Source organism: Rhinichthys klamathensis, unplaced genomic scaffold (genome assembly GCF_029890125.1).
Source record: "Rhinichthys klamathensis goyatoka isolate OS25496 unplaced genomic scaffold, OSU_Roscu_1.1 h1tg000181l_1, whole genome shotgun sequence".
NCBI classification, from domain to species: domain Eukaryota; kingdom Metazoa; phylum Chordata; class Actinopteri; order Cypriniformes; family Leuciscidae; genus Rhinichthys; species Rhinichthys klamathensis.
In genome coordinates, this window is record NW_026606709.1 from 3,445,452 (window position 1) to 3,462,198 (window position 16,747).

At 39.6% G+C, this 16,747-nt stretch overlaps 1 protein-coding gene across 2 annotated transcripts in view; it reads right to left on the reverse strand.

Annotated features, from left to right (window-relative positions):
* Positions 1-15,996: 15,996 nt before the first annotated feature.
* Positions 15,997-16,747, reverse strand: part of plcg2 (phospholipase C, gamma 2) — a 29,136-nt gene continuing 28,385 nt past the window's right edge. For both annotated transcript variants that reach the window (XM_056261295.1, XM_056261294.1), the window contains exons 31-33: positions 16,650-16,738; positions 16,358-16,521; positions 15,997-16,265 (exon numbers count right to left, since the gene is read on the reverse strand). In XM_056261295.1, the coding sequence (XP_056117270.1) occupies positions 16,217-16,265; positions 16,358-16,521; positions 16,650-16,738 (302 nt within the window). In that variant the 3' untranslated portion in view covers positions 15,997-16,216. The remainder of the gene's footprint in view (positions 16,266-16,357; positions 16,522-16,649; positions 16,739-16,747) is intronic.

The following is a 16,747-nucleotide window of genomic DNA, read 5'->3' on the forward strand; positions in this document are numbered from 1 at the left end:
AAATCACATCCTGTGGCATAAACAGCTTTCTTATTTCCGATGATGAAAAGCAAATATTTCCAGAGGACAAGAGAGAAAAGAAATACTCAAATCATCTTCATTGAGTTACCTGTGAATTGATTTAAACGCAATATTAAGTAAATATCCGTATTTATGAGACCACAGGGCTCCAAACCAATATTTAGAAAGCTCTCTTTTTAAGCAGAAATGTAAAATCATGTAAGATTTGTAAGTGGCACAAACATTGCTTTAAAACCAGGGGGTGGAGGAAAAAAGAAAATAATTGGTGAAAAGAAAATGGATTTTACTGGAAGGAGAGAGATTGTGAGATGATGTGCAATTTTCTCAACTAACAGTTGTCAAGTGTGGTTCAGTTTGTGCAAAACAGCATCCACCCACACCCTCTGTTACTGGCAAAGCAAGTTTACATGTTAGAATCATAATCATCTTAGGCCTTGACCACACTAATACATTTTCGTTTGAAGACGCATCTTTTTCACTCCATTTTAAAATAGCCGGAATAATGCCTTCATCGTTGATTACTCGATATCAACGATGATTTTACGGCTGCGATGATTAGTGTTAGTGTCCATGTAATCAGTGGCGGAACACAAAGACAAAAAAAAATAAAAAACACATGTGAAGAATGCAAACTTAAAGTCCATGAAAACTAATCGCACTGCGCATACTGGTGACAATATCATGGGACTATTAGGCTACATTTAAAATAACTGTATAACCAGGATATCTTCAGAGTTTGTTAAATAGGCCTGTAAAGAGAAATCAAAGGTTTAATATTTTGGCCTAGAAAAAGAAATGCTAGTTGATTAGTTTTTAAATAACTTGCGAGATGTGTGATATTACATCATGTAAGTGAAATCCCCAGTGATTACAAGGTGTTTGGTTTCATTTCTTTGACATGCTCTATGTGCTTCTATTCTTGGGCTATGGTTAGACGTATTTTCACTGCCCAAATTTTGCCTTGTTTTAGCCTAGACATCAGGGCTGAGTTTGGATGGCTAGAAGTCTTTTAAACGCAAAATTGCTTGCTGGGTTGTTGTTGTTGTTGTTGTTTTATCTAGATCAATCTCATTCATCCACAGACAAACACTATTTTCAATACTGTAATGTTCTCATTGCACTATTCAGCCTCAATGGGAGAATACAGCATACCTGTCTATAGGAAATTGCTTAATGTAAATGTCGGTCAAACTGTTTGCCCGGTTGCAAAAATAAATGCTTGCATTAAAGATTATGAAATGAAGTTAGATATATGCCAAGAACTACTCGGTTACTATCGTAACCTCAGTTCCCTGAGATAGGGAACGAGTATTGCGTAGCTATACGCAGTGGGGAAACTCCTTTTCCTCGATTTACTGAAGCCTATATGTAAAACGCATTTGCAGCTGCACAGCTAGCACACTGAGCGTCTGACCCGCTCATAGGCTGTGCTTCAGCAACTGCACATCCAATGGCGCGGGCGAATCTGACGCACGACCAATGAGCTAGCCCAACGTCAGAGCCCGTCGAGGGGGCGTGGCCCACCTATATAGACCCCCGAATTCACCATTATAGCAGGTTTATACGACTGAAGCGACAACTTCACTAGTTACCATAGTGCGGCCGGCTACGCAATACTCGTTCCCTATCTCAGGGAACTGAGGTTACGATAGTAACCGAGTAGTTCCCTTTCGAACGGTCACTTCGTATTGCGTAGCTATACGCAGTGGGGACACCATGCAAAACGCCGCACCCTGAGTAACTGGTTGCCCTGCCACTCAGGACCCCTGAGCTAACAGAACAAGCCAGAACCCAATAACATATGCATATACATGTATATATAACAGACCAGACACAGTCGGGTCTGAAAAATATATATATAAGTCAGTAACAACTAACAGAATATACTAACAAAACCAGACACCGTCGGGATTATTAGTATAACCTTACTACCGGCCGAAGCGGGTTTATATAATATGTATGTGATTATGCACAGTAATTTTTGTAGATAAGACCAGCCACTGTCAGGTCTCAATCATACCGAAAGCACCTTCGCCTGCAGGGAAGGTACCTCCATATTATAGAACTTCATAAATGTGGAAGGCGAGGACCAGCCGGCCGCATCACAAATATCTTGAATGGGAAAACCAGATGACCAAGCCCACGACGAGGCCATACCTCTGGTCGAATGTGTTTATAGTGTTTATGACCCAACTCGACACACCAGGGTTGGCTTGCCAGGCCATCACTCATGTGGCTAGGGCGTGACACACTGAATGGGGGGGACCGCCTAACATAGGGGGACCTGATACCCTTATAATGTGATTTGTGCACATACTGAGTGTTTGACTGACTATATAGGCTTTTGCCCGGGGGGAAGTCAGTGTTACAACAGGGCGGGGGCCGCCTAGTGAAGGGGGACCGTGAACCTGTGTGTTGTGATTGTGAAACATGCTCTTTTTGTGCTTTATTTGGGTCGCCGTGAAAACGGCGTTTGTTTGCAGAGACGCGCTCACTGCTGCGGGCCTGTTTACAATAATAAAATCCCCAGCCGCCTGAACTGAACAGGGAGCTGTGGGAAGTTTTGCTGGTTTCTTCGAGGGTGGTCCGGCTAGCGCGAGACACGAGCCCTCTCTCTTTCCCCTCCGTGCTAGGACGACTTCGGAGGCGCCTGGTCGGCCACGGCGCTGGGTCGAGGGCCTTGACGCCTGGGGAGCGGGTAGCGCTTCGCGGGCCTTGACTGGCGCTGGCTATCAGCCGCAGGGCGGGGCTGAGAGGCCTGTTTCGCCGGCTTGGCTGGATGAGGCGAAGGCGGCGGCTTGGGCTTGCTGGACGCGGAGCTCGAACGTTTCGGCAGGAAGTGTCGCATGGCCTGGGACGCTTTTTGTGCCTCCGTGTACCTCTCCGAGAATCCCTTCACCGCCGGGCCGAAGAGACCGGAGCTGGACACCGGGGCGTCGAGAAACCTCGTTTTGTCGGCCTCCTTGATTTCGGTGAGGTTAAGCCACAGATGGCGCTCGAGCACGACCAAACTAGCCATATTTCTGCCGATGGCCTGTGCTGTAGACTTAGTAGCACGCAGCGCTAAGTCCGTAGCACTTTTCAGGTCCCAAAAGGTCTCCGGGTCCGGGCCAGCCTCGTCCATGGACCGGAGGAGTTTGGCCTGGTAGACCTGCAACACGGCCATCGTGTGCAGGGCCGATGCAGCCTGACCGGAGGCGGCGTACGCGCGTCCAGGGAGGGCTGAGGTGTTACGGCAGGGTTTGTTGGGATGAGCGGCTCTAGCTCGCCAGCTAGCTGCAGTGTTCGGGCAAAGATGAGCTGCCACGGCCTCTTCGAGGGGCGGCAAAGACTCATAACCCTTTTCCGCTGCGCCATCCACGGAGGAGAGCGTCGCGGAAACTGCGGATCCCACACGTGCTGAGTATGGAGCGCGCCAGGTCTTGGTTAGCTCCTCGTGGACCTCGGGGAAAAATGGCGCCGGTTTGTGACGCGGGGCCTGCTGGCGCCCCTCCAGAAACCATCCATCCAGCCGACTACGAGGCGGCTCCTCGGGCGAGGCCCACTCGAGGTCGAGGTCCGCGACGGCCTTCGTCAGGATCCGAAGCATTTCGGCGTCGGAGTTCGTCCTGGTCGCTAATCCACTGGCCACCGATTGAGAAGCGGTGACGGGGTCGAGAGAGCCCGGCCACTCGTCCTCAGAAGCGGCGATGGATAGGCTGTCGTCGCGCTTCTTCTTCCTCGGAATGGAAAGCAAGGTTGAAGCGGCCTCGCCGTCCCGGGAGAGAGCTAGCCGATTGCGCAGCACGGAGATAGGCATGCTGTCGCAGGCCTCACATCCGCCGGCAGAGAGAGCATTCTCTGCGTGGTCGACACCCAGGCAGGAAATGCAGCTCGTGTGCTGGTCTGCCTCGTGCAGACGGCCTCCGCACGTGGCGCAGGATGAACGAGGCATACTGAAAAGAATTTACAAAATAATAATGCAAAGGATATAGGATGTTGCCGGATAGCCACAGGTGAGACGGCGTCAGGAGACAATCGACGTGCAGGCGAAGTCTGCTGAAGAGAAGCTCGCTCAGGCTGAAAGGCTTGTTCCACGGCGAATACTACAGTAAAAAGCTCAGGGACATGTGTACTGTCGCTGAAGGAGTAAAATCTCCTATAATGGCGAATTCGGGGGTCTATATAGGTGGGCCACACCCCCCCTCGACGGGCTCTGACGTTGGGCTAGCTCATTGGTCGTGCGTCAGATTCGCCCGCGCCATTGGATGTGCAGTTGCTGCAGCACAGCCTATGAGCGGGTCAGACGCTCAGTGTGCTAGCTGTGCAGCTGCAAATGCGTTTTACATATAGGCTTCAGTAAATCGAGGAAAAGGAGTTTCCCCACTGCGTATAGCTACGCAATACGAAGTGACCGTTCGAAAGGGAACACTGAATCACCATTCTCCTCATAAACTACTGTAATACATTTTTCACTGAAGTCTGTATGGGGTAGCACTTTTACTACCAGTTTTATTAGGTTTTTAATACATGGCTCTATGGAATTCCTGATTCTTGATACTTAAGTTTTTATTTCCTATACTGATGCCGTTCATGTAGAGAAATTACCTCAGGGGTTTAAACATTATTGTAATATTATTATGGTGTTTGTCTTGTTAAAAGGCCAAATATTTTGTACATTTAATACAGTTAAACATTTTTTTTAAAAATATGTCATGTGCACATATTTATTTGGTGTGTAGCCGTGTGATAACTGGGATAATGTGGTCATTACAGATACAAAAAATATTTATAGACCTTATGCGCCAGAGAAACAAGCTTGCAGCTTTAGAATTTTGTCTCTGAACTACCGTTTTAAAGTTATTTGCTAGTGTAGGCTTTACATACTGTAGAGTCACCAACCCGTCGATCGCGATCGACAAGTCGATCTTGGAAGCATTTTAAGTCGATCGCGAAGAGTTTTCAAAATCAGAGAAAAAACACCAATATTTTTATTCATTATTACTTATTAATTAAAAATGCACCATGTGTGAGTCTACTGTGTGTAGTAAATAGTGTCTAGGGGATCCGGAGGCGCGCGCGCCGTTACAATGACGTCATTTTTGGTTCATGCGGACGCGTCGAGTATAAACAAGGCTTTACGCTCAGCCACTTCACACTACGCTCACATCAAGCTCTTCAAGGCAAGCTAACGATACGCAAGCTAACGAAACGATGGCACAACCGGCACAACGGTGAGGGAGTAGTCATCTGCAGGGTTTTTCCTGCATAGACAATTATGAGGCGGGTCAGGGTATATTCTGGCAAACCGTTTGCCAATCACTTCTAGCAATCGGCAAAGCAAGCTGTGCTACACGCCATTTACCAACAAGCGATGGGTATTTCGCAAAGCACAATGTTATTTTCTGTTTTCCCAGCACGATACTATAGAACGGCATAAAGTAAGAGGTTTGAGAAGTAAGAGGCGGGGCACCAGTTAAAACATTTCAAAGTTAAAGTTCAGGCAAACAGGTAGGCTATTAATATTCAAGTTTTAGTCATATTGATTGTTTATAGCTGAATTATATGGGGCGCCATTTGTAAAGTGGCTCACGCTGAAAATAACAGCAACATTTTGTCACATTTAGCTTCAAACAATGATTAAAAAACTGGTATGAATTTTTGACGGTCACTTTTTAGCACATTTATAACAATATTTGTCAACTTAGAGATATTTTAAATAAATTTTAAATCTAAATATTAAATGTTACACCTAAATGTTAAATCCAAATGCTAAATCTAAATGTTAAATCTAAATATTAAATCTAAATCTAAATGTTAAATCTAATTCTAAATGTTAATTCTTAATGTTAAATCTAAATGTTAAATCTTAATGTTAAATCTAAATCTAATTATTAAATCTAAATCTAAATGTTAAATCTAAATCTAAATGTTAAATCTAAATGTTTTGGGTGAAACTAAATATTTAACTAATATGCAAATTCAAAATGCCGGTAACAGGAAGTGCCAAAATAAAAGCTCGAGGAGGTCAGTGTGTGTTTATAGTGTCAAATAACGAATAAAGAACATCTCATCCGGGTAAATGGACTCTTGGACATGGATTATCGTGATAACTACCTAAAATAATAAACACGTTTGGAGAAACTGTATTTAAAGAGTAGGCTACTTTGAACTTTTAGTGTCACTTTTATGAAAGGTGCGGGACTTATGACCTGTAGCCATAATCGCCAGCCACGAGGGGGCTCACTTTGACTGATCTGTCATGTTCGCTAATAAAACGTGTATAATAATAACAAACGTGTTTGTTATTTTAGGTAGGCTAGTTATTATCACGACAATCCATGTCCAAGAGTCCATTTTCCCGGATGAGATGGTTTTTATTCGTTATTTGACACTATAAACAACACGCACTGACCTCGTCGAGCTTTTATTTTGGCACTTCCTGTTACCGGCATTTTGAATTTGCATATTAGTTAAATATTTAGTTTCACCCGAAACATTTAGATTTAACATTTAGATTTAATATTTAGATTTAACATTTAGATTTAGATTTAACATTTACATTAGATTTAACATTTACATTAGATTTAACATTTACATTATTTAGATTTAATATTTAGATTTAACATTTAGATTTAACATTTACATTAGATTTAACATTTACATTATTAGATTTCACATTTAGATTTAATATTTAGATTTAACATTTACATTAGATTTAACATTTACATTATTAGATTTCACATTTAGATTTAATATTTAGATTTCACATTTAGATTTAACATTTAGATTTAACATTTAGGTGTAACATTTAATATTTAGATTTAACTATTTAAAATATCTCTAAGTTGACAAATATTGTTGTAAATGTGCTAAAAAGTGACCGTCAAAAATTAATACCAGTTTTTTAAACATAGTTTGAAGCTAAATGTGACAAAATGTTGCTGTTATTTTCAGCGTGAGCCACTTTACAAACGGCACCCCATAGAATTAGTAGAATGCAATTATACACAACCGATTTTATTGGTTTATAATCATAGACTGAAAAAAAATATATATATCGTATTCTCAAAGCAGAATATACTCTCATAAAGCTCCTAATTTATCTTAAAACTTCTACGTAGGAAGCTTCTACGGATCTGAGACCAACTCTGAGTGAGGAAAAGACAAAAAAGTTATAAAAAATGTGATTTTTGTGGTAGGCTACATGGACCAGAAAAGCACGAACACAATGTGGATTAAACAAATCACAGTTATTAAAACTATATTGACAGTCAAAAAGTTGTTTATAAATGTATGTAAAATAAAGTAATAAAGAACTTGCTAATGCGACTGTTGTAGGCTACTGTGCGCGGTACAGCCGGTGTTTCACAGCGCAGCAAACGCTCTTCCGACGCACCACTCAGGCGTGCGGTATGAAACCGGCCTTAGAATAAATGTAATGTAGCGCTCGGGTGCGGATATCTATAAATCAGAGACAATTATGTTGCGGGTGGTTGGCGGTGCATTATTAATTAGAAGCAGGCGATTCGGGTGACGTTTAAGATGATCCGTGCATATAGCCTCGTATTAAACGATCAAGCTGTAGATGATTTTTCCCACAGAAAATTAATCACACAAAACAATTTGAAACTTAAAAAAACATTCATATGAAATCATAGCCTACAATAGAATGCGTTATGCAATGATTCAATAAATTATGTTGGTTGGAAGTCTTATTTCTCTGATGATTAGACTACACTGAATTTATGAAAAATTCTATAGTTAATAAAATGTCTTGGTGTGGCTCACCCTGGCCTGTACCATATGGCAGCCTTACAGGGGGCATGGCCACCAGTTTGAGAACCACTGCTAAAATCTATGTTAATGGACTTTACAATTATATTACACAATGGAGGTGTGAACTTAAAGATATTAGAAATTCTATATTTTATTAAGATATTACATAAGAATGGGGTTGTCATGCTCATGCCAATATCTTAGGCCTACTGTTGGATTCTTTATTGGATTCATATGCTATATTGTTCCAAATATACTTAATTCAGCTATAAATAATCAATATTTGACTAAAACTTGAATATAAATACCTGTTTGCCTGAACTTTAACTTTGAAATGTTTTAACTGGTGCCCCGCCTCTTACTTCTCAAACCGATTACTTTATGCCGTTCTATAGTATCGTGCTGGGAAAACAGAAAATAACATTGTGCTTTGCGAATTACCCATCGCTTGTTGGTAAATGGCGTGTAGCACAGCTTGCTTTGCCGATTGCTAGACGTGATTGGCAAACGGTTTGCCAGAATATACCCTGACCGAGGCGGCCGCCTCTGTCAAATTTATAGTTAAGAAACAATATAACGTTATAGGCTACACACGACCAGAGTGCTGTTTTCCTGTGAATGCCATCGCGATTGAAACGAAACCAAGATATTGATTTCATAACAGTTCAATAAACAAATAGTTAAAATTAAGTTACTTACATTTTTAGACGCTGACTGTTCTGTTTCAGCAGCAAAAATAGTTCCAAACAACAGAACCAGCGCATCTCACAGCATCCATGATCCATTACCGATAGATTCAGCGTTTTGACCAAATCGCTTGAGTCAAAGATTCAATTACCCATTATTAAACCGCCTCATTTTGAATAAATCAGCCGTTTGAACGAATCGTTTGAATGAATGACTCAATGACTCGCTCATTAAGACGGGCGCCAGCCGCCTCCTACTGGCGGTTTAGTTTCAAAGTATCATTCTTTTCAACATTCCTTATTTGTATATTCAAAAAATATTCAAAACAATCTCATAATCTCATTTAATACAGTTATAATTTTTCAATTTGATTGCTAACAGCCTAGTGTCTTATTATTTTAATTGATGTATTGATAAAATGTAAGAATTTGAAATGAAATTTAGAGCATACATTAAATAAAATTAGGGGGAAAATGCCCTTTATAAAGGTAAAAAAAATTATTCCGATAAGAGTGTTTTCAAAAATGAAACATTGACAATTTAAGTTTAAAGGGAGTAGGCTAAAGCCTCTGTTTAGGCTATAAAGGAAATGTAATTTTGCCAAAAGAAGAACTTTAAATTTAAATAAATGTTCATTTTAAATCAGCCTATACTTCAGTGTGATATGTTACCATATTATCATGCTTAATTGAACAATTGTAATGTGATGATCAGATTCAGATATCTAAATCAAAGAATATGGGTGGTTTGCGGGTGGATTATTATTTATTTTTAACAACAGATTCGAGTGACTCAAAGTGCACCAGATTAATGAATTTATCTTTAAAATGTACATAATTTTCTCCCCGGACCCCCCTAGTGTTACGATTTTACCACCTCTGCCTCATTTTGAGCCAGGAAAAACCCTGTGTTGGCTATATTGTTAAAAGGAAATCTGTGTTTTATGTTGTTGGAAAAGGGAAAGAAAATGATTATTTTAGGCCTGTAATTGATTGATTATTGAGGTAATGAATAGTAGTAGGTCTGTAATTTGTGTGAAAATACTTTTGAAGAATTGAAGGATGACTGTTGTCATAATATTTTTATTATGCTAGTTGCACTTACCATTTTGAAGTGTTTGAAATATGTTTTAAAAGGGAAAATGAAACAGTACATTATTGGCTTAGGCCTGTAATTGACTGATTATTGTGTTTATATATGAGTAATAAGCCTGTGGATATACTTAACAATGTTATATTACTGTTGAAAATGTTGAATTATAGTTGACAGTTTGTATAGTTATATACTATTTGTATAGTTAAATAAATATTTTGCAAGTGACTAACAGGCAACAAAGAATGCCAAAGTAGAACTACATTGTGGCCTTGTTTTTTCATAATTTTCTGCAAGTGGTAGATCTTGGTTTACATTTGGACTTGGGATGTGATCTTAGGCTTGAAAAGGTTGGTGACCACTGCGTAGAGTTACCGAAAGTTATCATGAGCATTGTAATGTTTGAAGGTGATGATGTAACAAATGTCAGCAGACTGGGAAGATTTTAAAACGAGCGGGTCATTCATAAGTCTGTAAGATCTTACCTTCATGTTGTGGAAATATAAACAGGAAGACAGAACACAACGAGTGCAGTGCTGAAAGGGGGCGGGGCTACATAAGGTCTATATTTCAATAACGAATATCGCACTGTACATTATATCCCTTAAAGGTGCCATATGGAATGTCTGCCAAAAAATAAAATTCATACTCCGCATAGGCCTATTCCATACCAGATGGGGGCAGTATACCTCCAGAAAGTTGGCCTACTCTAGTCTGTTTTTTAGTTTCGGTTTGTTAATCTTCTAAAACCGTCAAATCGTCCGCTTTGTCCCGCCAAAGCCTATTTTGATCGGTGAGTGATGTAGAATATAATGACTGCTGCGCTTGACAGGGCTTATAACGAGCAGAGAGAGAGAGAGCGCCCCGGCCGCGCGCGCGCACTCTCACGTCTTCAAACAACACGAGCGCAGTCCTCCTGCTCTCTCTCTCCCTCGCGCATATTAATCAAATCAATTGACACGATAGTAAGGCCGCAGTTCATTTGGAGATTTTTAGAGATTAGAGACTCAATGAACAACATCTCAACACTAAATTATAAAGGCCGGTCTCATATAGACGCGATTGACATCAGGTTCAAGTTCAAGTACGCCCACAAGCCGTGCGAGTTATTCGTGTACTGCAGTTTGGCTGGTGGTTAGAGTAGGGTATAAACGGAGGTCGGAGCCAGCTGCAAATGGGTGGGTTAGCAGCAAGTAGGTGGAGCTTTAGCCGCAAGTGGGCTGTACAAACTTCCAGAGGATTTTGATTGGTTTATTTAGTATCACCTGTGTGTTGTAGTAGCTATTGGTTTATGCTCCACAGTTGGTGGCGGTAATGTGTAAGTTTTGTTGCGATCCATTAGAAAACAAAGAAGAAAATGTCAGCGTTCACATGTCAGCGTGCCGTTGAGATGAAGGGGTAAGCTTGTTGTACAGTTTTTAGTTTTGTAAAAAAGCATTATAAGTTCTGAAAAAGACCATTTCATTATGGCGTTTGTACACTGTTTAGTCTTGATGTTTTAAAAAAGAATAAGGGTAAAGTGTATCCAAATAAATTTCTGTAGTTTTTATAGTAGCACACAAATTACAAAATCTGTAACGTGCATGATTTCTACAATTTGCTCTCCAGATTATGGATTCTGAAGACCATAATAAGGTATTGTGGCAGTGTAATTTTTGTACGTTTTAGGACTGCATTGATTTTCAAATTGTAAATGTCTTAAACGTTTTGTAAATGGATTTGATATTAGAATACAACTCCTAACTTAATTGTACAATGCATGCAATTATTTTAAAACTTGTTATCATTGTAGTTATGCTTTTTTCTCTGTAATCCACAATGTAATGTAATGTAATTGAAACATTTGTTTTAATATCATAATTATTTTATAAAATGTATTACTCATATCAATCAGTGAATAAAATGTGAAACGCATCTTATTGTGTTTTAGGTTCACTTATCAGTGAAAGATGTGCAGGACACTCTTGAGGCATACCAGTGGCACCAGAGGCACACACAGTTTCACTGTCCGCTTTGTCCTAAGGACAATATAAAATTTGATGAGAACTTCCAGGCAACAGGCCACCTTCAGTCCCATTTATCTTGAGTGGTAGTACATGGGTGTAAGTTGACCAAAATATTATTGTTATATTCACTATGAATAGGAGATCGTATCCAATCGTAATCAATTGCTGTTACCCATTTAACTTTTTTTGTGTTTCTTTGCATATTATAGTATGCACTGTATGTTGTTCTGGGACAGAAGTTTGACTTCACTGAAGTAAGTATTAATTTTTTTGTAGCTACATGCATTTTAATATAATTGAAAATTATACTAATTCATTACTTTATGTACACAGCTAAACATGAAGAACATAAGAAAATGGTGGTGTGCCATCTTGCTTGAAAATTTCTTTTTAGAGTAAGTGTGAAAAAAATTAGCTGTACTTTTAACACGAAGTGTTTTTAAGAATCCCTTAAAGAAGTGAAGAAATCTTGTTCACTCTGTAAACTGTTTTGGGAAGTCATGGAACGGAATGATTTAGTGACTCGCTCATAACACTACTTTTACTTTCAGTAAAAATATATTCTGCAGACCCTTTGAGTGAAAAGGAGTAGCAAAGTGTTTCAGTGATGATGAAAATCAGCAGGTGTAAACACTACTTGCTCTATCAAACTCATTTAATATCTGTTCTTAATACTATTAGGGGTTGGCAAGATTTTGAAATGTTGTTGTATTCATTGGTGAATACGTTTTTAAAAAAAAATTATATTGGACCATTAATTAGATTAATGGTCTACTTGAAGACCATACTACTTGAAGTTGTTCTTCAAGAAGGAGATGCTGCCTACATGCCCCTGTCATTGGCTTGCTCAAGGTTCAGGGACATAGTTGGGGATGACAATTTCAAGAATCAGGCACACTTCTTATGGCTAGAATGTAAATATTGACATTAAAAAATAAAACGCATAACAAGAACATCATTGATAATGTTAAATGTTATGTTCATTTTTTTCAGCTCAGGTGTTGCATGCTGGAAAAATAAGTCATCTCACTACAAACAGCTCTTCTGGAGAATGTACTCAATCTCCACTTGTTTGGAGTGTGGGTTTGAGTACAAATGCTGCATACCTGGTACGTTTTGTGTAAATTGGTGATGAATAAACTAGTTGTTAGTCTAAAGGAAAACTAAAAATCTAATTTACTTATGTCATCCCTTGGAGTTAAAAAGTTCTGGACACCATTCACTTGCATGGCATGGAGCTACAGAGCTGATAAATTATTCGTAAATGTTCAATGTCAACTATAAACCCTATAGTTCTTATTGTGCTTCTTGTGTATCCACCAGGTTATGCTGGGAAGGGAAAGCAAGGCGAGCTCAAGGGCATTTATTCAGAAACCTTCCACCCTGGATTTTGCAGTTTTCACTGCATGCAGATCAGTTCTAATGAGCTGATATAGTGTACTTACAAATAACAAAAGAAAAAACTAAAAATAATAAAATAAAATAAACACTTTTGCAATCAATTCTGAGTGACTTGTACATGATTTTATTCATTGAAAAAAATAATTTATCCACCCTGAGATTTAAATGTAATACATGTGTAAAACGTTCAGAACAACATTATTCTGTTTTTTTTTTATTATTATGCAGTAAAGATGGATGGTAACCTTTTTTTTTTTTTTTACATTAGCGAAATGTTTTTCATGTATTTACACATTCACTTCACTGAGTCCAATTGCATCACATTTTAATGTAAATTTACTTGATACTGTAGAATATGTAGCTAATATTCAGAAATATGCTTGAAATAAGGCCTACAGCCTGATGAATTTAAAACACCATCACTTTAAGAATGGTAAAAAGGTGTAAAGACGTGACTTCATCATTGACAGTGAGTGGTATTGGACACACACAATAATAACAAAGCTGTAAGAAATCAGACCATGATGAGGAACGTAATATTTGATCGTTTATTTTCATTACTGTCGCTACTTCCTGCCATTCTCATTCACCGCCGTCCTCGGCAATGACAGCTTGGGGATTTCCGCATAAGCTCCTCCCACTTGCGGCGTAAACTCCTCCTACTTGCACATTTGTGAAATCCCTCCTACTTGCGGCATAAGCTCCTCCCACTTGCGGCGTAAGCTCCTCCCACCTGCAGGTCTCCGGGCTGCAGCGATACATACATGGAGTAGTTATGTATGTTGCCCGCATACCGCCTCCCATGGCCGAAACTGGTATTACGACACCAGTCGGGCCGGCGCTAGTAATTTAGCATGCTAATTTAGGTTATATCTCGGCAGCACTATAACTTGTCAATTTTTTAATGACATCATTGCACTTATTTCTTCTCATTCTTTTGATGCGTGTAGCTCATTTTTTGGATAATTTTACCTCAATTTTTACATAGGGCACCAAGGTATTTTAGGTAGGAATTTTATAAAAAACTTTTTTCCACATTTGTTTAAACTTTCTGTATATATCAATGCATAATTAAAATGTAAGTACTCTGAAAAAGAAAGTATAAAAATCTAGTGTCTGTAGACCTCTCACGACTGTTTTAAAGACAGCTCATTATTTCCATTCACTCCACCCCCTCCCTTCTGGGCTCCTTCCAAAGCCACGCCCCAAAAACACATGAACGGGCGACTCCGACCGCTGAGCTGAAGATGCATTATTTACCTGAGACGAGCGGAGAGGAAGGAGCGCAGTGCATGTAGTGACGTCATGTCAGAATCACATGTAATAAAAAAATCTAACTTTATAATTATGAGGATAAACAAATAAGATGTATTTTAGTACTCACTATCAAGCTAGCATATTGATATTGGTAGTTTAAAATATATTTATTGATTCGCTAACGAGCTAGTTATCTATAAGGCAAAGCTAAAAACAGGTTGCATGATACACGTTTTTTCATTGCCATCATTTACACTGAGATGAAGATGAATTTCGTGTAACATTCATAACATGGTGTTCTGCATGTAAGAGTTTCCATGACGAAAGCATTGTTGACTCTGATGATGAGGACTACACTCCAGAGACAAGTAACGCATCGTCAGCTCGAGGACAGATCCGGGGTCGAGGGCGAAGCAAAGGAGGTCGTCACAAGGCGTCACTTTTCAGCCCCTTGAGGTCTCTCAGTTCTCGCCATCGCTGGAAAGCCACGCCGATATTGACACGCGTTTTATTTCGTTGTTTATCCAAAGACTTTTTGTTCATTACCTTTTCTAGTAACGTTACTGTCTTCCTTCGCGAACTGCATATGTGAATTTTGATTGGTCTTTCTCTGCCATTGTTTTGCTATTCCTAGGTTCCGTTCCTCTTGAATGGGCTATATGCACGCATAACTTCCGCGTTTGACGCAAGGATGCTCTTGCGTTTCCGGTTGGGGAGATTTAAAGCGGAGGAAAACCGAGGAAAACGGGATTATGGCAGAGTCTTCAAAATGTACTGTCCTCTCGTCTTTGAAACGAAACTTTAATACGTTTAGATGTAATTTTATATATAGTTATGTTTATTTAATATAACAAACAAAGAAGCATAAACAAAATGAGGGGTGTCTGTTTTGTCTGTTTTTGTGACTAACGTTTCTTTAGTATAGCAATAGAGTATAAAAACCAATATAAATTCTCGGTATAGCATTGGACTCTGCGATCGGTGGAAGTAATCCAGCATCCTTTGACCTTCACCGGAAATACCGCCGTGCATAGAGCCCATTCCTCAAATCAAACGGGTACGCGCAAGTGGGCAGGTCCTGTGTGGCAAAAGGGTGGTTGCCATGGTTGCGAGAGAGTGACAGTTGCCTAAGCCAATCCTTTGTTTCGTCCCGGATGGAAATAATGAGCTGTGTTTAGTGGTGCAGATTAAACGGTCTAGAGTCACTCGATTTTTATACTCTTTTTATCAGAGTACTTACATTTTAATTATGCATTGATATATACAGAAAGTTTAAACAAATTTGGAAAAAAGTTTTTTATAAAATTCCTACCTCCAATACCTTTAAGGCCAATTCACACTGTAGCCTACCGGCAAACAGCGACCAACGGCAACTGACACTTCAGATCAGTGTTTCCCCTGTCGGCAGCTTTTTACAATGGTCGGCACTTGTTTTTACAGATTGAACGTTCAATACCAGTTTGTCAGGTTGTGGAATGTCTGAGAAGTGGCATACTGTAATCTGGTCAGGTGATTGTCCGCGTCGGTCGGTGTCAGTCAGTGCAGTATGAATTGACCTTTACATATCCAACCACATGATAAAACTTCCTCTACCAATATCCATATTAAAAACAAGAAAGAAACCTACCATGTCATGTTATTTAAATTTTTAAGACAGTAAGGAAGAGTTTAATACAGCTACAAATGAAATGTTACAAACCGATAGGTAGTAGATTAACAGTTTCACATTTACCACACACACAAAAATCCTTCATGCAGTTTTTATGCCCACAGTCTTACAGCTTCGGTCAAACATCTTCTCATTTACTGATGAGTATTGCTCAAATTCACTTTTTGATTTATTCCAGTGTGACCTTAAAAGTGAGATGGCTGCAACTTCCTGTCTTTGCAGCCTGTTTAGGGAACTTAGTAGTTATAGAGCAGCAGAATGTAGAGGAAGAGACCCTTAAGAACATTTGAACCAGGCCGGGAGGGAACTAGACTTCTTGTTTTCCTCATGAGTAGAACTTGCTGTTGTTTATTTTTTGCTGTTGTTTATTTAACCTGTATGGACAAAGATAGACAGATATGAATATCCTCCTCACAGAGGGTGTGAGGTTGTCTTTAAATTCACTCACGCAATTTCGTACACTCACTTTTTTTCCGAGTAAGTGAACTCCTGCGAATAGTCCTCGCGGCGATTAGGAGTCGCGGCACGCTGCAGGTTGGAGTGAGTGTCATAGAGGCAGAAGTCTTTGCTCAACTCCGCCTGCTTCTTTTGCAACTGTTTCGAGGAGGAGTAGAGTTCTTCCTGTACTTTCTGAAGAAACAAGTCAGACAGGGGATTTCCATTACACTAACAGAGTATTCTCATTAAAGCAAAATTAGATATACTATATCATCAACAAAAGTACCTAATTCTTTTGTAAAAATGTAGATGTTTCTTACCTCCACCTGCTGAATATCAACATACACCAATAGAGTTGCCAGCTCCAGGTTTTCACTAAATCCATTCTTTAAAGGGACTGATCTGTACCCTGTGAAAG